The sequence below is a fragment of the Carassius gibelio genome, chromosome B20, assembly GCF_023724105.1.
Source record: "Carassius gibelio isolate Cgi1373 ecotype wild population from Czech Republic chromosome B20, carGib1.2-hapl.c, whole genome shotgun sequence".
Classification (NCBI taxonomy): domain Eukaryota; kingdom Metazoa; phylum Chordata; class Actinopteri; order Cypriniformes; family Cyprinidae; genus Carassius; species Carassius gibelio.
Window position 1 is genome coordinate 28,800,144 of NC_068415.1, and position 27,200 is coordinate 28,827,343.

At 36.0% G+C, this 27,200-nt stretch overlaps 1 protein-coding gene across 1 annotated transcript in view; it reads right to left on the reverse strand.

The window, feature by feature from the left end:
- The window catches only part of LOC127983557 (neurexin-3b-beta), a 72,816-nt gene that overhangs the window by 39,749 nt on the left and 5,867 nt on the right, over window positions 1-27,200 (reverse strand). Inside the window, exon 3 of the mRNA XM_052585745.1 lies at window positions 72-243. Within this exon, the coding sequence (XP_052441705.1) occupies window positions 72-243 (172 nt within the window). The remainder of the gene's footprint in view (window positions 1-71; window positions 244-27,200) is intronic.

Genomic DNA, 27,200 nt, shown 5'->3' on the forward strand with positions numbered 1-27,200 from the left:
GTTTAAACAGTAAAAACACACTTCTGTCTGAGAATCTTTGCTTTGGGTAGTTAGCAGGCTGTGTTTATTACCTGATGGAAAGTGCTCGTTGATTGGCCAGTTGTCCACTTGTAAGGTGGCGTTTCCCCCATTCCTTGTGAAGCGCACAACATGATATTTTCCATCGTTAACTTCCGTAGTCATCTCTTTCACGCTTATGTCCACCGTGCCAATGTTGAATGTTACCCCCACCTTTCCTTCTTCCTGGAATAGAAACAACACAAACAATCTCAGCGGAGCTACACAACTTTCAGAAACCTCTGCAATGATGCTGCCAATTAGAGCACACAAACTGATGTGGATGCCAAGACTGCTGCATTTTTATATCCAGTTGATAAGAATGTGCTACCAACAGAAATGTGGGACTTCCACGTAACGTTGACTAATGCGCTTTGTACTGACATACTGCAAATTCACAAACATATGCTCCTCCACCTTTCACATATGTATCCCATATGGCTCCTGTTTGGGGACTCTTCATAACTCTCTGTTGGAGAACTAAGTCCCATTGTTCATGTTTACATAGCTATCATGAAAGGGTTTCAAGGCGTAATTACCTGTCCTCAGTGCATGGCTCAGAGAAAGCCATTTTTCATACAAAATGGAAGGTAAATAAGTACATGGATGTGCTGTACTGAAGTGTGTGATAAATTAATCTGCAACCACACATACCAACTTTCACCGATCCTCAGTGTTTTCTGAGGGCTTCCCAAGACTCTCAGCATGCTCTACTTTCAGTGAACGTAACTTAAGGTCTGCTGGTGAGAGCACAACTACTGCAACTGACAACTGCATGAGTGCATGAGAAGGTGCATGGAATATTTTTCATGAGAGGTGTATGATGAACGTTAATTTTGTGAAGACAGACCAAAAGCCGGAGAAGGCTACATTAAAGGGGTCATATGATGTTATTTTAAAGATCATTATTTTGTGTATTTGGTGTAACAGAATATCTGTACATGCTTTAAAGTAAAAAAGCACACATTATTTTTTAAAATACTTTACATTATTGTAGTTCCTCTGTGCCCCGCCTCTCTAAAATGCGCCTGTCGAGTGGGGCGGGGCCGAGAGCCATGGGAACGGATTCGAGGCCCGTGGAGTGATTTTAAAAATGAGCGCCACCTGCGACAGTGAAGGATGAGAGAGGACCAGGACTGGATTTTATTTTGTGTTTGGCATTGTTTGAGCACAGATGAGCACAACCCAGATTTTGTGGTTATTTTGTTATTTAAGCTTTCATTTAAATGTAACACCCTTCCATAATCACAAGCTTCAGCTTTCAACATAAATATAAAGACATTACATAATGTCCTTAGTATTACCATCAATTCGTATGTATTTGCAGTACGCAAGCCGTGATTAAGAAAGCTAACTCGACTGTGATTAACACTGTCTCTCTCTCACACACACATACACACAACCCAATACTCTACATAGTGCAAAACTCTGCATTTGAACACTCAATAGCAAATACTTAAACTATTCAGAAAACATACTTACAGTAGCTGATTCAGAATAAGCACCAGAAAGTCGTAACTGACCAATTTTTTATTTTTTTTTAAGAAACAGACTTGTAGGGTGAGAAAAAAAGTTGAAAAGCTAACCTCTCCTAGGTTCACAAAACTGCTGTCCATAAAATGGTTTGCAAAAATTCAAACATCTGGGTTGTGCTCATCTGTTGTAAATAAATCTTAATAACCAATGATTCCTCATTGCATCTACTTTTGAAAGGCCAAATAAAGTGCTTTTGCTTTCGCATAGAAACACAGTGTCTCCCTGACATGGCTGCAACAACATTACTGCATTTCCTTAAACCACACTTTCTTTCTTTGCATGAACATTTGTACAGCATTACGCAAATATTTCCACATCGTGACATAGAGATGTGGGGGTGTGTTTGAATGAGTTGTTTTAGGGGTCTGGAACAACCTTATCCTGGAATAAATCATTTTGTGGGAGACTTTGAACTTTGTAACTCTGCAGATCTTATACATGCAAAAATAGCTACATAACACACTAAAGAAAAGGAACAATAGAAATTGCATAATATGACCCCTTTAATATGCACTGTTTGTGCTCTCCATTAGAGCCAAGAAAAGCAGTGCAGTGCACAGCAAGCTGATCTAAGATTCTGTTTAAGCTTTCTGATTCCAGCTATACTATGCCTGGCACAACTTGAGATCTGCAAACTCCTGTAAAGTAATGGCTGGTTGGGCAGTACCATCTGATTATTAGATATCTTAGTATCTTATTTTAGACATTTTCCATTGTGAGGGTTGAAATTATAACAAATGGGAGTGAGTCAGGAGACTTTACAGATTTCTCTGAATCATTTCTTTCTAGCTCACCAGCTCTCTACCACAAGCAACATATGTTCAGTTCTAAAACCTAGAGAGATAACTACAGAGGCAGCATTTTAAGTCCTCATTAATGCATTCTAAGCGAAAATGTTACAAATTAACTTTTGCTGCCTCCTTAGGGTTGCCGTGATTTTGTCAAGTAAGACATGTTCCCGGATCAACATCTTCAGTTGATTCTGGATCAACATTATTGTCCAAAAATATAGACTTAACCCAATCCCTTCCCCTAAACCTAACCCTACCCACAATTTATTCATAAAATCAGTAAGAAATGATAACTGATTAACAAGGGTGTAGAGTGTAAAATAATAAATTGATTCCCAATAATGCTATGTACTATGTACGAGCAACATGCTAATGCCAAACTCTACTGAAATCAGCCCTAAGTCAAATCCTCCAGGAGCACAATTGTGTGACATGGAGTTGCTGCATTAGTTGTTTTCCAAATCACTCACTCTGTAAACAGAATGCAAGTTTTAGTACAGAGCTGGAGTCCTGCTTGGTTCCCTACTTGCATATCCAGGCTGGTTTGACTGACATTTTCAATTACACTGCATTGGCCAACATTACATTGTGTTTTCAGAGAATGGGCTGGTAAAGGTAAATTGTATTCTAAAGAAAAAAAAAAAAAACATTCACAATGATGATAACAATAATGACTCACTATTGTTACATGCTATTATAGTCCATATCAATTGCGATATTCAAGATATAGCACACTAAGACAGCCACACTATATTGCTTTTTTCATTAGAAAGGAAACAGCACACAAGATTGATGCTTGTTGAATGTTGCACTTTCTCTGATATAATACCTGATGTCTCACAGATGGTGGCAAACATTTAGAAGGTTATTGCAGAATTTCACTGCGATGGAGAGCATAATGTCTGGTGTTTCTCCGCCGTGGGTGGTACCAGCGTAGCCAAGGGTGATAAAAGTAATTTGAGTTGCAGCAGGGCCCTGCGATGATGAAGAAGGGCTCGATCTCTCCCACGTGTAATGTTCGCTGACACCAGTAATAAGCTACACAATCCAGTTCTGTCCCTCCGATCAATGGCTCCAACAAAAAGTCAGCCCCAGGCATCAAATCTCTCCCAGAAAGCCTCTATCACTGCACGCAGAATCTTGATCTCTTGGCAAGGGACTAAACCATATGCAACCATCATTAGTATAAACAATTAGTATAAAAGTGTAGTGCAAAGAACAGCTTTCAAACTGTCCCTGTAGGTTTGTATTTACACGGAATCATTTTGCACCAAATGCGTTGCATGTGTTTTAGTACAATCTGGTGATCCCTGTATCAATCTAGGAATAGAAGTCAGCTTCACAAGTTAACCATTTTGTTAAAAAAAATTATTTTATAATGACAAAATCTTAACATACACAAATCAGCACTTGTATCTGTCTGTCACAGATACAATGGATGCAAATTGCTTGCTGAAGTTCATTTCAACAGAGACAAGTAGCAATGAGAAATGCATTATGCTATAATAGGCAAATTATCTGTAATCAATATATTTCAGCAAGTAGATCTGGAATGAAAGCAATCGAGTCCTGGTTTCTTAGTAACCCCTCACCCCCCCCCCCCCCAACCCCTGACTCTGCACCCATTTACATAAATTCATTTCTTCAGACTTATGTGCCCTATAGAAGTTTGTGTTCTGCAAGTGAACATCAGTTTATTGTGCCATCCACTAAAGGCACAAAATCACTTTTATGGACTTTTAAATGAAATGTTCCCTACTGGTGGAATGACCTCGCCAACTCAATCTGAGCAGCTGACTCTTAAGCCAACTTCAAGAATCAGCTAAAAACACATATCTTCCATCTTTATTTGACCCTCTAACTCTAGCACTCTCTATTCTAATGATAAAAAAAAGGAAAAAAACACTAGCATTATAATCATTTATTATTCTATTTTCTTTTAATTTATTATACAATTAACAATCAAAAAATACCTCTAACACTAGCTTGCTATTCATTATATAATGTAAAAAAAATTAAATAAAGAAAAAATAAAGAAAACAAACAGGGTGCACTGTCTGCAGCCTTGGTCTGCTGTGATCTTCATTTAGAAACGTGTCATTAAAATGAACTGTAATTCAGCAAATACTCAACAAAGAGACATGAGAGATATATCTATAGAAAGCTTGACATACTTTTAAACTAAGCCAGTCTTACCAAAAACAAATTTTGTGATAAAATAATCTATATGAAAACAATGCGATGTCCCATCTTTCATGCCTCCCTTCATTATATCTAATGCGGCCACGCCCACGCAGCTGAGCGCGTAATTGATATTATAATGTTCCAAATGAAGTGTAAACGCCCATACCACAGCAAACAAAGCAGTGAGAATTTTATTACATTTTTGTTTTTCATTTTACTGTTCGCTTTGCACTGAGAGGAATAAGAAATAATTTACCCCAAGAAGATGCACTGAGGATTACCTCAGGATTTGAGTTTTGAATTTCCTCAGAAAAAAGAATGAAGCGGTTGATCCAGCAGAGATCAAAAACATAAGTAAATCTTTATTAATCTACTTGTATTATTTTTCAACAGCATGTTCACATTTTTCAAACTATAATTCCTGACTAAATATCTAATCAATTTAAACATTATGAAGTTTCACATCATCAAAATTTTCTACTGTACTACTAGTATAAGTGACCATCAAAATAATGTTAATAATGTAGTTTATCATCTAGTTTATTTGAGAGCACGTAAACAATATACACTTTGGAAATGCTAGTATCCTTTCATATGTCTACTCAGGAGATTCAGAAATGAACAAAAATACTTGTGGCTTTAAGTATCAAACAACCACGCGACCTTTGATGAGGGCATCCAGTATCAAACAGATATCTAATCCTTGTGTATGGATTTACATATGCCATCTACAGTACATGACCTAAGAGTTCAATTTAGCATTAGGTTAGAGCTCATCAAAAAGGTATCATGACACATGCAGATGAATCGATTGAATGAGATTAATTGCTTCTTGCTTGGGTTTGGGCAAAGATCTGCAGGCATATTCCACCATTAATTCTGGAAATGCTAGAGTGATTTTGTGATATTTGGAGAATGACAGGGAACATTTGTAGCATTTGGAAGTCTGCAGGGCCCCCATCGTTGGAGTAAGTGATGACCCTGTCAATACCTTCCTGCACACTTACAGTAATTCCAACATTAATATTACAGACTTAATGGAATAGAAACATGCCTGAAGCAGAGACACACTTTTGCAAAATCATATAAAATAAATATAAATGTGTCTCATTGCAGAGGGATAGATAACACCAACAATGGATTCCGGTATGTTATTATATGGCATATAAATCTACAAACCCGATTCCAAAAAAGTTGGGACATTGTACAAATTGTGAGTAAAAAAGAAATGGGATAATTTACAAACTCATAAACGTACATTTTATTCACAATAGAATATAGAGAACATATCAAATGTGGAAAGTGAGACATTTTGAAATGTCATGCCAAATATTGGCTCATTTTGGATTTTGTGACAGCTACACATTCCAAAAAAGTTGGAACAGGTTGCAATAAGAGTCCGGAAAAGTTAAATGTACATATAAGTAACAGCTGGAGGACCAATTTGCAACTTATTAGGTCAATTGGTAACATGATTGGGTATAAAAAGAGCCTCTCAGAATGGCAGTGTCTCTCAGAAGTCAAGATGGGCAGAGGATCACCAATTCCCCCAATGCTGTGGCGAAAAATAATGGAGCAATATCAGAAAAGAGTTTCTCAAAGAAAAATTGCAATTGCAGTTTGAAGTTATCATCATCTACAGTGCATAATATCATCCAAAGATTCAGAGAATGTGGAACAATCTCTGTGCGTAAGGGTCAAGGATGGAAAACCATACTGGATGCCCATGATCTACAGGCCCTTAGACGGCACTGCATCACATACAGGAATGCTACTGTAATGAAAATCACAACATGGGCTCAGGAATACTTCCAGAAAAATTGTCGGTGAACACAATTACAGTTCGCCGTTGCTGGTTAAAACTCAATGGTCAAATACTGTAGGTCATATAGGTCAAAAAAGAAACCATATTTAAACATGATAAAGAAGCACAGGCATTTTTTTTCTGGGCCAAGACTCATTTAAAATGGACTGTGGCAAAGTTGAAAACTGTTCTGTGGTCAGACGAAAAATTTGAAGTTCTTTTTGGAAAACTGGGACGCCATGTCATCCAGACTAAAGAGGACAAGGACAACCCAAGTTGTTATCAGCGCTCAGTTCAGAAGCCTGCATCTCTGATGGTGTGGGGTTGCATGAGTGCGTGTGGCATGGCAGCTTACACATCTGGAAAGGTTAGAAGGATCCGGGAACTGAAATGGCCAGCCTGCAGTCCAGATCTTTCACCCATAGAAAACATTTGGCGCATCATAAAGAGGAAGATGCGACAAAGAAAACTTAAGACGGTTGAGTAACTACAAGCCTGTATTAGACAATAATGGGACAACATTCCTATTCCAAAACTTTAGCAACTTGTCTCCTCAGTCCCCAGACACTGTTATAAAAAGAAGAGGGGATGCCACACAGTGGTAAACATGGCCTTGTTCCAACGTTTTTGAGACGTGTTGATGCCATGAAATTTAAAATCAATTAATTGATTTCTCTCAAAATTATACATTTGATATGTCATCTATGTTGTATTCTGAATAAAATATTGAAATTTGAAACTTCCACATCATTGCATTATGTTTTTATTCACAATTTGTAAAGTGTACCAACTTTTTTGGAATCTGGTTTGTACTGTACAGAATTGTAATATGGGTTGAGCTCTAATGCTGTCAGTTGAAACATTTATAAATAAGGTACAGTACAGGAATAAAATTCCTATAATACATGACAATCATCCTGCATTTATTTGTATAAATATTCCCTAAAGGATTTACAATCAATATTTAAATTTCTTTTTATAACTCACAGATTAAGAATAAGTTTAACATTTCAAAAGAAATTTAATTTGCAGACTTATTTGGGAAAATTATATTTGACCTTAAGATACAAAGTGAAAAAGGCACGACGTTTGCAGGTGTTAAAGTCATGTCACTCCTGCTAACATGAAAGTGGACATGTTAATAAAGTTTTTCAAACATGTCTTTTTGAATACATGCTAGCAATAACCTAATTAGTTAAGAAATTACATGAATTACTTCCCTCTCCATTCATTATAGACTTCCTCAGCCTCGAACCTCAGCCTTCTCTGCAATCTCTCTGCTACTGATTTCAGTACTCTAAGTGCTTCAAGGCAGATTCTCCTTACCCTGTTCTCTGAGTCAAAGTTGATACATATTCATATTGAGCCCTTGATTAATTTAAACTCAAAACGGGTGCAGACATAGGTAGAAAAAGTCCTGCCAAATCTGAATGTTGATGGCAATGTGCAACTCCTCGTTCCTTGTGCTAAGAGAGACATGGTGAAAATGGCTTTTTCCCTTTAGTATGAAAACAGTCTTGTCTACTTAAACATAATTTACATGATTACATGTATTATATGTTTGATAATTAAAGTTAATTACTGTTTTTAATATGTAGGAGTGTTACCCAGCATTAGCCTTCAACATTTTGCAATAGGAAAAGAGGAGAGAATGTGGAGGGTAAAGGCTTTGTCTCACTATTCGCTCAAAGTCAAACACCCAATCTTCACTTTGATCTTTTTTTCTCTGGGTCAGAGTTATTAAATATTAATCTCGCATTGCCTGTTGTTCCTACTGAATGCAAACAAGAAGACTCCTGAAAATGTTTTTAGCACACTGCAAAGCTAACGAGTATTACTTTATCTTTTTCTTCTTTGCTTAAAGACCCTATGAAATGCCTTGATGAGTTCAGTTCTCTGTGAATAGGATATCCCAAAGACTTTAGCCCTTTTAATAGACAAAATCTGCCTTAACCCCAGGCGAGTGTGATTTCACCAAGTACTGCATGTTCCTGGATCAACATCCGTGTTGATCCTGGAACAACATTCCAAACAACCAATCAGAACTGAGATATAACTTTTCAGAAAATATCTGTTTTAGGCTTACATTCAGGGTTAGGTCTTTGTTAATCAACTATCATTTCCCACTGATTTTAGGAACAAATTATGGGTAGGGTTAGGTTTAGGGGTAGGGATTGAGTTAAGTTTATATTTTTGGACAATAATGTTGATCCAGGATCGTCAGAAAATGTTGATCCAGGAACATGTCTTACTTGGCAAAATCACGTTAACCCCATCTTAATATAGTTCTTGCTGGTATTGCCATAACTGCATCATCTTAAACGACCATTAAAAATAGACCATGTACTACTAAAGACTCTCACTCATGACTGCTAATTACAGTTGTTAAAAATACATTTTGCTTTTATGTGACTCTATTATGTATTACAGCTAAGTTTTGTTGCAAACAACATATATTATAAGTTTGTAGCTCATGATGAAAAAATGAATATAGATAAATAAATAAATAAATATAAATTAAAATAAATCTATATCCAAAATGGTTCCCAGTTCCCATAAGTGAAGGGAATTGCAGATCTGTCCTTGGACGTAATCATTAGTGTATGCTAAATTCAACAGGACCTCCATGGATGATCAGGAAACATCAGATTCTGTATTATAGCTTCTCTGCGATACACCTAACAAACTAATGCCCTTTGCATTCACTAGTGGCATAGCAGCAATTTCAATTACCCTCTCAAATAAATCAAGCCATGTATGCAGCATTGGTTTACGAGCTGCCTGTTACACACTTAAGTGCGAATAGACTAAATGATTTGGCTTTCTATTGAGAAGAGAGCGGCAGCAATGGTGCAGTTATGACCTTGAATGAGATTTCGGTTGACACAGTCATTGTCTCTGTCTTTCTCAATATAAATCAATCACTATAATGTCAACAACCCGGTCACTTTCAAAGCTGACAGCACTGTAGCCACCTCATATTTTATGCTGACTAGTGGATAATGAACAACAAAAAGTGAAAACTGTTACATTACAAAATGAATGCCAAGAAGTCAGAACAGGATATTTTCTTGGGGATGGCTAGACAGGGCCCTCGGGTTACAAAGAAATGTTTTTAAACATAAAAAAATTGTTTGACTAAGTAGTGTTTGACTAAGTAGAGTGTTTTAGTGCAACACAACTGAATACAATTAGTTTACATTTCATTATAATCGAAATGGTGGTGGAATAGAAGTAATAATGAGTGCATTTGACAATTTTCAATGAACAATTCCCCATCTCCAGGCATATTAATAGAAAAGAGTCTCACACTGCAACTAAAGTTCAGCTTGTTCAGTCAGCTCAGCCAGCCTGGTTGACAACACCTTGCCTTCCATCATTCCATCACAATGGATATCTACATAGTTCAAATATTAGTCTACCTTCATTAAATTTTACAGTATATAATGAATTACACGCTAAGATGTGCTTCAAAAACTTTCAACTGAAAAAGTAAACACTGTTTAACATTCAATAAATAAATTAATTGCAACAGTTCATACCTGAAATGTACTCAGAACAAAGGGAAAAAAAGTTTCCATGTGCAAGAATGTGAATATACGCATAAATGCCAGAATGTAAAATTAATTATTTTATGCACATTTAATGTGATACAGATTTATTTTATTAAATGCAAATACACCTGTTTTCTAGTATGCACAGCTTTCACATTTATATGTGCATTAAATTACATTTTGTTCCATACTGTATTTTGTGATCTCATAGAGCAGTACATTTTTGTGCATACATTTGAGAAACATAATCTTAAATGTGACACATGCACCAAATATATGCATGCACATTTTCGATGCTGATGCAAAAAATTGCCTCAATATTTAATCGTGTTGTATTAATAATTTTAATTCCACAATCTTGTATATCTATTGTTCACTATTCAAATTGTCGTGTATGCTTGACAGATCTCTGTGTGTTGTGGTCATAAAGGGATTGTTCTAAATAAACATAATTATTGTAAAGAAAATAAGAGACAGAACAGTGATTGTGATGGGGTTGGCCTAGTTTAAGTCAATAGTGGCCACTGCCATCCTAGCTAGCTACAAAAGCTCTGTAAAGTTCAGTAAGCTCAGATGATGGACGGATAGCTTTGGGTTGCCATGGTAACAGATGTTAGCTCTTTAGATTTAGTATTTTCTTCTGGCAGAATGCATAAACAGATTTACCATCACCTGCTCCTGAAACTTACACTGTAAAAAATTTCTTGTTGTTTTTACAAAAACTTTTTGGCAGCTGTGGTTGCCAGAATAATTTTGTAAAAATACAGAAAACTGTAAACACATTTACGTCAAAAACTGTTAATTTTACAATATAAAGCTGTAATTTACAAACAAGAAAATGTGAATATAAACCAGTAAATTCAACAACACACAAAATTAAATCTGTTTTGTACCTTGAAAATACTGACAACCACCATAATAATAAAGATGGTACTGTATAAGAGAAAGCCACATGAAGTATCAGAGCTCATCACAAGTAGCTTCACCACAAGCAGAAGTATATATTAACATATAGAAGGTGCACATTTATGGAAACACAAAACACCATCATGGTAACACACGTGATACTTAAATAATGCACAAAACTTTCATTAAGCAACAGAAGATGTAACATAAAGCTCAAATGTACATAACTGATAACAAGAACTATTTAAAAACATGATTATTTAAACAAAATACTTTCAAACGTGGAGTGTCACGCAGGGAATTCTGGGAATATCAGTTTACAGTTTTAGACTGTAAATTATACATTGATTTGTTCTTTTTTTACTTCTAAAAGCTGTATAATTAACAGAATTTTACTGTAAATTTACATTAAACGCTTTGTTAGATCTTTTACAGTTTTTCCCTGTATATAGTACGGGAACTTACTGTTAACCTATTATCAGTTTTTTTCCGTAGCGTTTTTACAAAATTTTACAGTTAAAATTACACTTATTTTTTACAGTGTACAGTAAATGAGCAATATCATAGAAGTATTGGAGCAAATCTGGAGTGATTTCTAGACTTTCAGCAACAACCTGCTACTGTTGGGCAATACAGAAAATTGTTGGTATGTAGAGGCAGTAACAGAAAAAAACTGTAGGATAGATGGAGGCTAAACTTCAAGCAATTCCTACATTTAATGCAATGATTAGCGTGACACTAGTGTGTGTGTGTGTGTATAATTAGTTCAAACAATGTGCACCTTACCTTGTTTTGTCCTTTCTTGGAATTTCTAGGCTTATTGTGAATTACTGCAGTTTAAATAGTGTGTTTCCAATTAATCTCTGATTCTATTATTAATTTAATTATCTGACTATATGATTGTTTCTGGTAATTGAACACTTTCATTGTTTGTTCACTGGGGATAGGATGTCACCTAGAGTCACACGCCAAGCGGTATTAAGCTTCTGGAGTTTGGTTTAGTTCTTTCAACCTTACAGTATAGAGCAACATATGCTAGTTAGTGTGGGTTTAGTGCTGGTCTTGCAGATAAACTATCAAGGCCAGCATCAAAGCGTCTTGACCCAGCACGGACATTGTCTTTTCAGCAAGGTATAGCAAGATTTCAGTCCAAAAATGAAGCTCATCCTTGGCAGGAGGGTACCTGAAACCCGCCGTTGCATTGTAAGGATGTTTTCCAGCTATGGAGTCTTACTAAGATGTCAGCCATGCTGATGAAGCACAAAAGGAGCCTTTTCACGCTCCCCAACAGTCCCAGATTTGCTTGCCAAAGCATCAAAAGACTGCAGACACAGGCTGCTGTCTGGCCAGCACTAATCTGTATTAAACTCCAGCGAAATAAACAAATCTTAGGAAAGGGCAGTAATGTAATAGTGGAAGTGATGTGAAAACCAGTTTGCAAGATAAATGGTTCCTTGCTGTCTAAACAAGATGAGAAAATCTTTCATGGAGAAGTCCTCCTGTGATTTGTGATGGTCTCTTTGTCTCAGGTCATAGCACACTAATGCACATTTATTTCTCATATCAAGAGTCTCTAGAGCATGCCAACATAAAAAAAAAAAAAGTTCACAGTAAGAGACCATTACCATATGAAGACCTCATCTAGCTCTGCGTGTAGCCTCCCTCCCTGCTGCGTTGATGAGCATTGCCAATATGTCTGACGCTAATCAATGAATCCTTGTCCAGTTTTTAAGCAATGATCAATGGCTAAAGATGAAAATGAATCCTAAATGAAGCAATGATTAAAACCCAAGGTTACAGACAGAAACCATCTGAAAAAAAAGAAAGGAAAACGGTGGACTATTTGTAATGTGGAAGGACCCCTTGCTGTGAAACAGCCTAGAACAATTTTTAATACAGTCCATCTTAAAAAAAGAAATAAAAAAATATCCCCCATGCTCTGCATCAGAGGAGACAGGGTATTACATTTGGCCAACCAGCCATATGTTCGCTCCGTAAGATGGACAGAGAAGGATCTATCCAACAGAGAAGAGGAAGAATGAATATAAGTAAAATTGTGGGAAAAATAGCAAGTTGAATGTAGGTCGTCTGTCTTCTTTTTGGAATAGCACTACAGCACGATCATTGTGAGTGGCCTAGTTCATTGGTGCACTGGACATTTCAAAATCAAGCTGTCTCAGAAACTTGACTTGCATATTAGGAACACGCACATACCTCTAGCTATCCAATGACCATGAAGCCAGAAGATCAGAAAAGCTTCAAAGAGCGACCCAATGGAAATGACTGTCAACTGTTCTGTAGGCCTGCACAGTTAAAAGCACTTTTTGGATTATACGTGCATGTGACGGATGGTTTTTGATGAGCTCATTGACATTCCTCTGTGGAGTTCACACAATAAAGAGGAACGTTTGAAGTTTTTAAACATGAATTCAGTAAATAGAAACACTTCTAACAGGAACAATCTCCCATGTATATACAGTATATGGAAATATTTACAAATATTCATGGAGTCCTGACCCATAGATCTAACCCTACACATAATCCATATCCTTTGAAGCAGCAATTGCAAATCATGTGATAATTTCAATAAATAACACATGTTTGCAAAAAAATAAATGCATGCTTTAAATTTTAATGTATTGACTGTACATAAATAAAGGAACCTCAGATAACATATCAATGAAAAAAAGTTGATACTAGGGCAGCACAGTGGCTGTCGCCTCACAGCAAAGAGGCCTTTGGTTCAAATAACATTAGTTATGAATTCAATTATAGATAAACACAAGTCAAAAGTTGTATTAAATTTCATTGACTTTTATTTGATCAACCTGTTATACAAGATTCTCTGGAAACTGTTGTTTTCCATGTACTTGCACAGACTATATTCAAGACCTTACTTAAACTCCATAATTTAACCACCCACTCTAATAACTGTTGCAAGCACAATATATTTTTATGGTGTTTTGGTGAGAGAGCACAAAAGGCTAAAATATGGGGTTTAAAAAGACATTTAAACCTAGAAATTAACAAAAAGGTTTAGAATGAATGAATGAATGAATGAATGAATGAATTAATTAATTAATGAATGATCGAATGAATGAATGAATGAACGATGTAATGTGCAACACATAGGACACACCAAATGGTAATACGGTCTAAAATGTAGGTTTACTTTTTAAATTCAGCTTTGTACTTCAAGCTGCAGTCCATAATTTTTTTTTTGGTTAAAAATGATCCACATGACCAGCCAGTGTTCAAAACTATCGCCTTGCTTTAGCCCGATTCACAACGGTAAGCTTATAATATTTTTTTTCTAATTTGAGTGGTATGGCTAGGTTTTCTCGAAATTTGAGCATGGCACTGTGTATAACCTCACGTTTGTAAACCTAAAGAAGTTGTACCGGCTAGTAGGCTAAATCACAAATGAGGATCCTGCAGATGATGGATCGTTTAAAGCCTTTTCTCACAGGAGATGGAATAATTACATTTATCATTTTGATGGTGTATTGTAATTCAGAAAGGATTATGAGTTTATGAAACACATGTGAATGAAATTAAATTATATTACACTTTCAAATGTGCGTCTGATAACAGATAGCCTTGGATTACACAAGATCTTTATTTTAAAAACCAGTTCGAAGGGAGCATAATTTGCTTTTTTGGGTTTAAAGAATTTCTTAAAATGAAATGTGAATGGTATGGCAATTAGAAATTAGATTGGGCTAAACTGAAATTAAACGCTGATGCACGCTTTACACATAGTTACGCAATGCTGATTTTGTATACATTAATAATTTGAGAAAAAAGTTTAACAATAATAATAATTTGCATGGTTTGATGTGATATGAGCTAACCGATCATTACACTTAATCACCATTGGTAGCGCAATTTATTGTAATACACACACATACTCCTCAAAACATTAGATTCATCCATGCTGGAGCCGCGCCGGACCATAACCCACGCTAGGAAGATAATTCTGCACACAGCTGTAATTGCAGGTTTTCAAACAGAGAGAGAAAAAAACATGATTGCAGTTTTAAAATGCTTATTTGATACTATATTGATAGTATACTATAATATGATATTATATTTAAATTATTTATATGATACTAAGCATTTTAATGGAAAAATGTAGAGTAAGTATGTGTAGTCTTTAAATATTGAAGTCTTTAAGTATTTAAATGCACACCACATCAGAATATACTTCAACTAAATATGCAGGTTTGTTTTTCTCAGACATAACAACAATTTTACAGAAATGCTTTAAACTGGTTCAGACAATATGGAATCATTTTCCTTATGCAGTTAAAAATAGGAAAAAGGAGTGATCACATATGCACAGTTGTGATATCTTGATCTCACACACCTCAATGATAAGAAAAAAAGTGTGGGGCTTATTGCTACATGGATTATTTGAGAAATGTGTTAAAAAGATGATGAAAACATTGCCACCCCCTCCCCCCTCCCCACAAATCAATGCTCTGTAGATTATATTTTTGTCAGGCAAATTTTCTCACACAACACTGAAAGATTGATATTTTCAATGAAATGTAACGTTTTAAACGTTTTTATATTTATACTGAAGAACAAAAAAATACTGATTACAATTGGTTTCTATCTCTCTATTTTTTGTTTAAGAAAGATAATCTGGAATTGTTCTAAGATAATACAAACCCATGTCACATTTGTTCTTTAGAGGCCCAGAAACCACATCACAAAACACGCACACACACACACACACACACACACACACACACACACACTTTCTCTTTCTCTCTCTCTCTCTCTCTCTCTCTCTCATTCACACACATATGTTCTGATCAACTTTAACCTCCTCCAGCTTCTGAAATACCTTCTGTTTGTAGCATCTCAAAGGCAATATCCACAGGGCTTATGTCAGCCTACAGTTAGACAATACACAAAAGCCCCTTCAAGGCAAATGCAGCCGTACAGAGGCTGATTGAGCAGAGAACAAAAGCATCTGTGGCAGGCAGTTCTTCCCCAAGTCTGCAGAGACATGAAGGTAGTGAAAGCTCTGAGTGGACTGTGGGCCTTAATGAGTGTCTGGGTTGATGGGTTCCAGTGCTTAATTTGTAAATTGCGAGGTCCCGGAAACAAAGCGGGGTAACGGATCCGGCACGTGATTACAGAAGGGAGATGTAATGGAGGATTTGCGCAATCACATTGGTGGAGCAGTTTAAGTGATTAACAGCGTGCATCAGTTGCTTTTAGGGTCTCTAAGGTCATGAATAACATTGAAATGCCATGCAATAAAAAAAAAAAAAAAAAAAAAAAAAACAGTTTCCAGGCTTGAAAAAGTTTAGAAAAAGATTTTGGGATTTTATTTTACAAATCTCTGTATAATAGAGTTATATTTAATCAGGTCCAAAATTTTGGTGGGGGACTGTGTGTAGCTACATCGAATGGTTTTAATAGTTCCTGCAGCATTTACAATGGGGGAATTCCTGCATTTATTCATCATAGCATCTAGGTTATAATAATCAAATAAATACACACAAACTATAAGATTAAATCAGTCATTCGAAACTACCCTTCGAATTCATGAACTCTCTCAGAGCACGCTTCACATGACTTTCACTCACATTTTGGGACAGCTGACCGAACGGTCATTGTTGCATTGTCACAACAATTTCCCTTACAGTCAGATCCAAAGTTCATGCGTATAAAGGTGCCTTGCGAGTAAGCTATTATATAAGAGTTATTTTTAATAGTTTGTTGAGCTTAAACAAACAAATATACACAACGCAATGTTTGCTGTGGGTGTTGATAAAACAATTCCATGGCACGCTCAACTGAAATGCAGATAGAGAGATCTCATGACATAAATGATTAAGCGCTTATGCACAGGATATTTAAAACGTACAAAAGTATATTGACTAGATGGCAAATAACCTACTTATCTGGTCTTCAAACACTCAAAAAATATTAGCCTTCACAGACACAGTGTTGAGTAAAGAAAATGTTGTACTATTCAAACATCAGTTATTTATGTACACTTTAGTTATTTATATACAGGGTAGATCTTTCTTCTCCGGGCTGTGTGTGGCCGTCAATCTGAATGGAGGCTGGCTGTAGTTACGAGGTTTCGCTGAGAGCTTGAGGATCCAATGGCATTTACTGACAAGCTCTTAATACTAATCATTGGTTCAATATTTGTAAAATACTCTTATTTAAAATAATAATGAATTATAATAGAGATATGAAGTTTGGATATTTTTCCACGACACACCTGACTGGGTTAGGGTATGGCAATTGCCATACTCTGCTATAAGGAAACGCTGCTCCTGGAGGAGGGTGATCTGTCAAAATGATGTGCAGGATTGGATTTAGGAGGTGCAGGATCCGGATCCGGCTTGTTCCAGCACAAATTAAGCACTGATGGGAACTCTACTTAGCTGCGAGAGAGAAGTTCTCAGACATGTATATGCCAGGTATGTGCGAACACATGTGGAGTGGCCGACGGCTGCTACTGAGCCCAGAATGCATTGCACAGAGAATTTAGTTTAATGATGCTCTAAGTGTATTTCTTGGTACAGCATTTTACAGTGAGATCTGCGAGAGCTCCAGGAAAGTACTGTATAGAACGATGGCTGAATAAAATGTGACACAACAGTTGTGTAAGCGCTTCAGAACTGGTCAAGCCAAGCAACACAATGCCACAATGAGTTTTAACATTGTTAGTAAAGCACTGCAAAAAATTACTTAATTGCTGTGCTAAATTAAATAAAACAAGATATACACCGATTAACATTAAACCACTATGCTTACAGGTGAAGTGAAAAATATGTATTATATCGTTACAATGGCAACCTGTCAAAAAGTCGGAGAATATTACACAGTAAATTAACACTCTGTTCTTGAATTTTATGTGTTATAAGCAGGAAAAACTGCAAAGTGGCAATGTCTGAATGACTTTAATTAGGACCAAATAGTGATGGCTAGATGATTGTGTCAGAGGATATCCAAAATGGCAAGTCTTATGGGGTATTCCCAGTATGCAGTGCTTAGTATCTACCAAAAGTGGTTAGTAGCAAGCATGTCTAGTCCGGTCACACAGAAAAGCTACTAAATACTAGCACTGATAGAAAGGTGTCAGAACACATAGTGCTTCTGCAGTTTGCTAAATAGAATGCCCGTTGACGAGCCTTGTCAACCACCAGATGAGCCTACAATGGGCAAATGAGAGTTTGAACTGGACCATGGAGCAATGAAAGAAGGTTGCCTTTTCTGATGAATCATGTTTTCCTTCAGATCAGGTGGATAACTGGGTGTGTGCATTGTTTGACTTGGAAAGATATGGCAGTGGTTTAACCCTAACCATAATTAGTCACACCCGATCCAACTAATCTGAGTCCTTAGGAGTGCTAAAAACTTCCAGGAATGTGTGTTAATAGTTAATTAGCTCTGTAGAACAGTGGTCCTTAAGTGGGTTTGACACATGCACCCAAAGTGAAGAAGGTTATAGGCAGGTGGAGGCAGTGTTATGGTCTGAGCAATGTTTTGCTAGGAAACCTTGGGTCCTGGCATTCATGTGGATGTTACTTTGACACATACCACCTGCCTAAAGACAGTCGCAGACAATACATACACCCCTTCATGGAAATGGCGTTCCCTGATGGCAGTTGCCTTGTCAGGTTAATGTACCCTGCCACATTGAGGAATGGTTTGAGTAACAAGACAAAGAGTTCAAAGTGTTATGAATTCCCAAAATCTCAATCTGACTGAGCATCTATGGGATGTGCTGGACCAGCAAATCTGATTCTTGGAGGGCCTACCTCACAACTTGAAGGAATAAAGCCCATAACACATTATATGATTTTAGCAATCCTATAAAATCACTGCATGTCACACTGTGCGACATGGATCTAATAAAATTGGCTATGACGTGTATAGTCTGTACGCTGACGACACCTATTGACGATTAAGAACAAAGGGTCATCAGCATGCGCTAGTGGTAAACATAAAGAGCATGATAAATCACAATTTAGCAGTTGTATTTTTATGTGTGCTGAAAGAAAGTGGAAGCAGCGAAAGAGGAAGGCATAAGAGCTTGAGGTGAGATGTTTTATGTTTTAGCACCATGTTGTGTTTTTATCATGTCACATTTTTATTGGCTGGTCAATAAATGTGAATCGTAACAGCAAACACACTATGCAATGATCATGATGTATAATAGGCTATCTTTGGTGGAAAGACCGTGACAAAGCCTTCTTTGAACCTTTCTCACTGTATGACACAGGTCCACCAATTGGGAGCCACAATTACAGAAATCAACACGATTGATTCACAATGCCAATATTTCATGACAATGACATAACACGACCACATCATGAGGATTTTCAAAAACTCACTTTGTGGTGTTATCATGTCGACAGCAAAATCTGAGTTTTTGGCTTTTGACATTAGAATTTTTATCCAAGCGACTTACAAATGAGGACAATAGAAGCAATCAAAATCAACAAAAGAGCAATGAGCAAAGTGCTATAACAAGTCTCAGTTAGCTTAACGCAGTACACATAGCAAGGGCTTTTTAAATAATATAATAAATAAAAAGAAAGCATACAGAATATATATAAAAAATAATAATAGAGTGAGCTAGAGTTAGAGTTCTATTTTGCTTTTGTTTATTGTATAATAAATGTAAAGAAAACAGATAGAATACAAAATGATTAAAAAAAAAATTAGTTTGTTTTTCCCCCTTTTTTTTCTTATTTTTTTTTTTTTTAGAATAGAATTAGAATAGAGAGTGCTAGAGTTAGAGGCTCAAATAAAGATGGAAGAGATGTGTTTTTAGCCAATTCTTGAAGATGGCTAAGGACACAGCTGCTTGGATTGAGTTGGGCAGGTCATTCTACCTGGAGGGAACATATTACAAAGTGATTGTGTGCCTCTTTGGGATGGCACAATTAAGTGACGTTAACTTGCAGAATGCAAGCTTCTATAGGCCACATAAATCTGAAGTAATGAATTTAAGTAAAGGGGTGCAGAGCCAGTGGTGGTTTTGTAGGCAAACAACAATGCCTTGAATTTTTTTGTGAGCAGCTATTGGTAGTTAGTGCAAATTGATAAACAAATGATTGAGGTGTGAAGTACATTGTTTTTCCACTTTTTAAAAATGGAATTGGAAAATATCTGTGTACATGTGGAGATGGCTTAACAGACTTCCTGCCAGAATTCATGCATAAGCTTTCATTCCTCCTCTCCTACTGTTTGGTACTAAAGAGTATAACTGTTCATTTATTAAAGACCACTGGCATTAACAAATATTCTGTGATTTATGGTTTTTAGAAGAAAAAATAAATAAATAAATTATAAAATACAATTCCTGAAATGGTCAAACTATGTATACCAGTAATTTCATTCTCACTGAAAACCTTACAAATCTAACATTGTAAATAGTAACGATTAAGAACTTACGGTAACACTTTCTATGAAGCCTGTATTTACAATACATTATAAGGGTATTCTTAAGGCATTACAATAAATGCATAATGCATTATGAATAATGATAACAACAATTATAATACATCATAATACTTTTATTAATATTAATACTTAATATTTGTGGTTATAAGGGTATGATTATTTATAACACACAATGATCACTATATTAAATCTACTTCATTTACAGTATAATGGTCTGCATCATATCTTGACACTGTTCATTTAAGATCTCAACAGTATCTTACTACAACTTGTGAGTGGTTAGATGTTGAGAATTATTTGAGTGTTTCTGTGGAGCTAATGTTAATTATTTGATGTGAGCTTAATACTCCAACTGAAAAAATGCAATGTTTTATATGGTTACATTTTATTTTGATGGTCCCCTTAATCATTTTACTTTAAGCAACTTTGCAACGTCATGTCAACTAACATCTTATTAGAGTATTAGTATGCTCAAGAAAGGTAGAATCTAGTATGGTAGAATAAGCTGACAAACTTGCAAAGTCAGTCTATTTGTTGGTTGAGCATCAAAAATAAATTGTTAGCATATATTTACAGTAGCAGACAAACTAATACTTCATTGACCGCTAGTTGTTATGTAGTTACAGAGTGACTTATCATCAGCTCTCTAAAGGGTACAATCAAAATAATCAAACTGAGGTTACAACAATAGTTCGAAGCAAATGTGTCATATTACACAACTAATGTGAAATCTGATCTTATGGCTGTTTGAGAAAAAAAAAATAAATAATAATAATAATAAAAAAAATAAAAAAAATAATAATATATATATATATATATATATATATATATATATATATATATATATTATTACTACTTACAAATGGTCTTTGACAGCTTTAAGTAGCATCAGTAAAATTGCAAGATATGAGACTTAAAATACATTGTAACTATGAGCAGTAAGTGTTCATTGTGTTATAAATAATTATACTCTTAAAAGCTATAACAGCAAATAAGTACATATTATAGTATATTAAAACTGTTTTATGAAAAGTGTTTGTTTTTTTCTCCAGCAATGAGGATTAGCACATAAACAAGCTCTTTGACACTTGCCTTTTTGATGATTGTGTAGTGTTGGGTGTAGCAGATCACAGCTAAGTAATTTGCTACTGTAATCTAATTACAATTTAGTTTAAAAAGCGCTGTAATTAATTGCATTTTTTTAATCAAAACAAAGTAATTTAACAGACACTGTTTACGGTAAACATTTTCTGCCCTCTATAGTCAAAAAACAAAAAAACAAAAAGCATGCAATGGCTTCTCTATGATCACTAAACTGCAAAATAATCTTCCGAACAGCCAACTAGCTATTCTATTAACTATCTCTGCTTTATATATGTACACTGTGCATAGAATGTGAATGCTATGAATGCAAGGGATACATACAATGACAATGATACAATGACATAGGTTACTAAATTTGCCAAAATGTGTAGTATATACAGAACACACTGTGCAGGTTACTCAAACCCACAGTGCCATATACTAAGTATAACATTGCTTTCACTTTCCATGTTCAGTTAATTGAAAGCTATTACAGTTAAATATATATAAAACAATAAATAATGTAAAATAAATCTTTTTGTTGTTATTTTAATATATTATACAATATACATTACAGAATGTATACCACTAACAACATGCATTACAGCTTGTTAGTAGATAAATAATTGTTTTTAAATGCTACTGCAGTGAGTGCAAAAAGTGTTTAAAGTGTTCATTTCGTAAAGGTTTACAAGGCCCAATGTGTTCATAGCTGATAATATAATACAATAACCCCAACTGTAAGGGTTTTTGAAATAAGGGGAAAATATATATATATATTTTTTTTTTTCTTTCTATTTCTGCATACACTATCCTCCTCCATTTTCACTCTTTTGCTCTCCCATACACACACCAACACACATTCATACACATCTGCAAACAGTGAAATTGTACCATCTCGCACTGAGCTATGAGCAGGAAACAAACAGAGAGAGAGAAACGTGCTGATTCCTGATAGAAAAAATGCCAAAGACTGAAAATAAGACATTGTGTTTCCTTCTTTATCTAAATCCATGAAATAAACATCTAGGAGGAAATATGCAGCCAAAGCCACAGGAAAACAGACAATTAAACGCTACTCTTTGTGACTTGAACCAACCTTTCTTTCTCTCTTTTCTCACACTCTCCTCTGTTCACTCTGAGCATTTGCATTGATTTCAGTAGCCGTCAGAGCTCTGGCATATGATTGACAGGTCCCTTCTCTCCTCACCACTCACACATGATGTTTGGAGTGTCAGATTGTGGGTTCTAAAATTCCCATGACACACTTGCAAAGTGCTTCACGGTCTCAAGGAGTTGGCAAACATCTCTTGTATATGTAAATTCTATAGGTTTTGCTTAGCTTGAGCAGTATGTTATGAAGCCTCTAGATTTTTTTAAATGTATTATTATTTTTAGTGTGTTACCCTAATGGTAAATATGCCTTTTCTCCTGTGCTCTTTCTAAGCCATGTGTGATGGACTCCGAATAATCATATGGCTTGCTGTTATAATATAATATTCTACATTATTATGATGGCTACAGTACATTTGAAATTAAACAGATATTGGTAGTTAAAGTACATTGGTATACTACCATTATATCGCTTAATGAAATGTAAAGTAAACATAGACCAATATGCCATACTGTAATATTTGAAACTCAATCAATCAATCAATCAATCAATCAATCACATCTGACAGCTTTAATTTTATATATACAGTTTCAACTGATTTTTAGCTTTGACATCCTTTGAACATGCACATGATCCGACCAGACTGCAAGACCACACACTTGATGATTCTAAGAATTTCACAGGGACAAGAGATCTATAGAGAAAAACTATATATATATGTCTATGGTCTCCCATGGTCTTCCATGGTTTTAAAATTGGTTAAGATGTGAAAATCGTCTTAATCATCATAAGCTTTATGTTCTTTAGTGCAAGTCTAAAAGGACAGTATTTTTTTTAAAAGAATAGAATTAGAATATAGAGTTCAAGAGTTAGAGACGTATTTTTAGCAATTCTTGAAGATGGCTAAGAACTCAGCTGCTGGGATTGAGTTGGGCAGGTCATTTAACCAGGAGGAAACATTTCATTTTAAAGTCGGTGAAAGTAATTTTTTGCCTTCTTGTTATGCACAATTAAGTGATGTTCACTTGCAGAACGCAAACTTCAAGAGGACACATACGTTTGAAGTAAGGAATTTAGGTAAAGATGTGCAGAGCCAGTGGTGGTTTTCTGGGCAAACATTAATGAGTTGAATTTTATGCGAGCAGCTAATGGAAGCCAGTGCAAATTGATAAACAGAGGTGTGGCATGCATTATTTTCGTCTCATTAAAAATTAATCTTGCTGCTGAATTCTGCATTAATTGTCAAGGTTTGAAAGAACTGGCTTGAAGACCTGCCAAGAGGGCATTGCAATAGTCCAGTGTGGACCGAACAAGAGCTTGAACAAAGAGTTGTTAAGTATGTTCCGAAAGTAAGGGCCTGATCATCTTGATGTTGAATAAAGCAAATCTGCAGAATTTAGCAATGTGGTCTGAGAAAGTCAGCTGATCATCAATCATAACTCCAAGGTTTCTGGCTGATTTTATGTTATGGTTGATGTGCTGGATGGTGAAATTGTGATGAAAAGATGGGATAGATGGAACCACAAGCAGTTCTGTCTTGGCAAGCTTGAGTTGTTGAGATACAAGCAGCAATAGTCAGATCATCAGGATGGAATGAGAGGTAGAGTTGAGTGTCATCAGCCTAGCAGTGATATGAAAAGCCATTTTTCTGACCTTGAAGGACCTATCTGAGAGGTAAGACTCGAGCCACTGGAGTGCGGTTCATGAGATGCCCTTTGCCAATAATGTTGACAGGAGGATCTGGTGGTTAACCGTATCAAAAGCATGGGACAAATACAGCAAAATAGCATTGAAGAATTCGACTGGTTGCTGTCGAGGAGGTTATTCTGTGTTCTGTAAGAAATGCAGAGACTTGGTTGAACACAGCTCGTCCTGGTGTTTTTGCAATGAAAGGAATAAGGGAAACCCATCTGTAGTTCTTTAAAAGAGATGGGTCCAGGGTTGATTTCTGAAGATGAGATGGAATAGGATTAAGCAGACAAGAAGTAGGATGATAAGAAAGGATAAGTTTGGAGACTTCTGCCTTAGAGAGTGAAGATTTGTTTGGTAACATGCTTGAACAAACTAATCAAAATAGAACATTTCTGAGGATTTTTATTGCTGTTTGTTTTCCCCATGCTTGGCAAATCTTGCATACATGAAATATATATGTGTGTGTGTGTGTGTGTGTGTGTGTAAAAATGTGGGAAGGGACGGCCACATAACGACTATTCCTGGCCACACTCCTACTCTAAATTGACACTATAATATACTACTACTGCTAACAACAACAACAACATTATTAAATCAACAACATTATCCAATCCATTTATTCTCTTAACTCTCTGAAGGTATAAAATAGAGAGAGGGCGCCTGTTCCTAAACTCCCGGAAAAGCACTTTTTCACTTCAGAAATCATCAAATACTGAAATACACAAGCAGGTGAGAGTGAGATAGAATAACGCCATATTCAAGCTGATACATTTGGATGGAGCACCCTGTTTGTCTGACATCATGTCTTAAGATGCTCCCTGTGCAGTATATTCAGTAAATATCTGATGTGACTTTAATAGGAAACTCAGAATTAAAGTGGAAAAGTTCAGACAGAGTTAAAAGGGTTGATTGTGACTCTGAGATGTTAAAAGCTCAGCGTTTTTCAATGCATATATGCTGATTACTCATGCACAGAGTTCTCTGTGTCCACGGTGTCCCCCTGTTAACAGGGCTGTGATTATTGTCCATTAACCTGTCGAGGAAAACATTCACTATTATTTGGAACCAAGAGGTCAGGGTTTGGCTGGTGAGCATGGGCATGGGTGAGTTGGCCACTGCTGTTAGATGCTAAATAATATTCAAAAAATGTTAAGAGTCTTTACATTTCAGTTGAGAGACAATGTTTAGATGATTTTTAAACCCTGCCACCACATTTAGTCTTTTTTTGCTGTTGGGCCAAATTATATTGTACCATGTTGGGAGTACCACACAGTAACAACAGCGTGGTGTCACACCCACTCTATTCTAAAATAAATCATCAGAATGAAATCAGACATGTGATAATATCCCTGTTTACAGAAACTGTTAAATTGACTTGGAATTTAAACTCTTTCAATGCCTCATTAGTCCAGCAATGGAACAACTCATTAAGACTTGATTTTCCTGTGGGATTTGGCAATGAAAAAGGAGGCAATGTGAGTAAATTAAAATTCTCACTCTCACAATAAGCAACACCACCCTTGCTTTGTTTAGAAAGAATACTGATTGAGTAATTACTCGGAAATAAGAAACAAATAAAAATTATGGGTGAAATGCATGAGGCCAAAAATAAAATCTGTATTTCAAAAATCACATTCACACTGCAGCTAAACACTGCTGTCATTCTTCTTCTTCATCTTATTTCTGCACACACAGAGTTAAGTTATGTATCATATTTTCAAAATGAATTCCCTCTGTCCCTGAAAAATCAGGTTAGGACAACCAACATTCACATTAAATCTGTAAGTGCAAATTTTGATGCCATCTGTCTTGCTTCACTGTGGTTGTTCCCACCAGCCCTGCAGTCTCAGGGCAACCCACACATTTTGATCAACAGTGTGCATGCTGTTTACAAGCAGCAGCTAACAGAGCATAAACAAAACTCATGGAGTTTTATTATATGACTAACTGCTGGATGATTATGCATATCTTGTTGTTAATGTTAGTTTGGTGTAACATAAACACTATGTGCATCCACAAACCTTGTTTAAATCAGAATCACACAGAATGTTGTCTCAGGGAATTCAATCCCGCAAAAAAAAAAAAAAAAAATGCAGTGCCAATCCCCCAAAGTTTGCAGTTTGTTCTTGGCTAAAGTATCCAGTTCTTTGGATCATCAACATGACTTCCTGAGATGTTCAAGAACTGCATTTCAACAAGTGAAAGGTTAAATGCAATACCCCAATGATCATTTGACTGAGTGAAGAATGTGGTGTTTAGTTAGAGGAATTAGCTGACAAAGAGATCTCACTGTGCTGATTCCCATGATGTCCCACTTCTTCTCAGTCTAAAGCCAGTGATTTAATTTGCACTGAAGCCTCACAGTGGGATGTTGTTAATCTTTAGAATGTGTTTGTGTGTATAGTCTCTTCACATAGGCTCCTATTGCTTGTCCAATCAGAATCCCTTCTGACTGAACTGATGGGATATTGAGTGTTGTGTTTCCTGCTGTGCATTGTTGAGTGGGATTTGATGATGTTATTAGACAGTTCTTCATCATTTGGGTTGGAAAACAGTATGAGCTATGATAACCTGATTATAATTTCCACTTGGATGAACTTAGAATTGATCAAGACTCAAAACACCATACACATCACAAACAAGCAGGTGTAAAGTTTCTCTCTATCTTTTGGCATAGTGGTTCTCAACTGGGGGTATCGGATCTAAAAATGTGCTGTAGATCTGTTCAGACAGAGAGCAAACAACAATGCTGAATGCAAGTGTTGGAAAAGCTACTTTGAAACTTTAGTTATACTACAGTAATTAGATACTTTCCAAGTTAAAGGGGTCATATGATGCAACAGTCTGGGTCTTCTGACTCACAGTCAAGTACGTTTTCGTATTTAAAGAATTTGCCACTGATGATTCAAATGTGAGCAAGCAGTGTAGAATAACGCTTGTTGTTTGTCTTTCTCTGATCACAAATGTAGATATGGTTTTATGTTTACACGGTGCAATATGCAACACAATGCGTAAAAAGATAGTGTAAG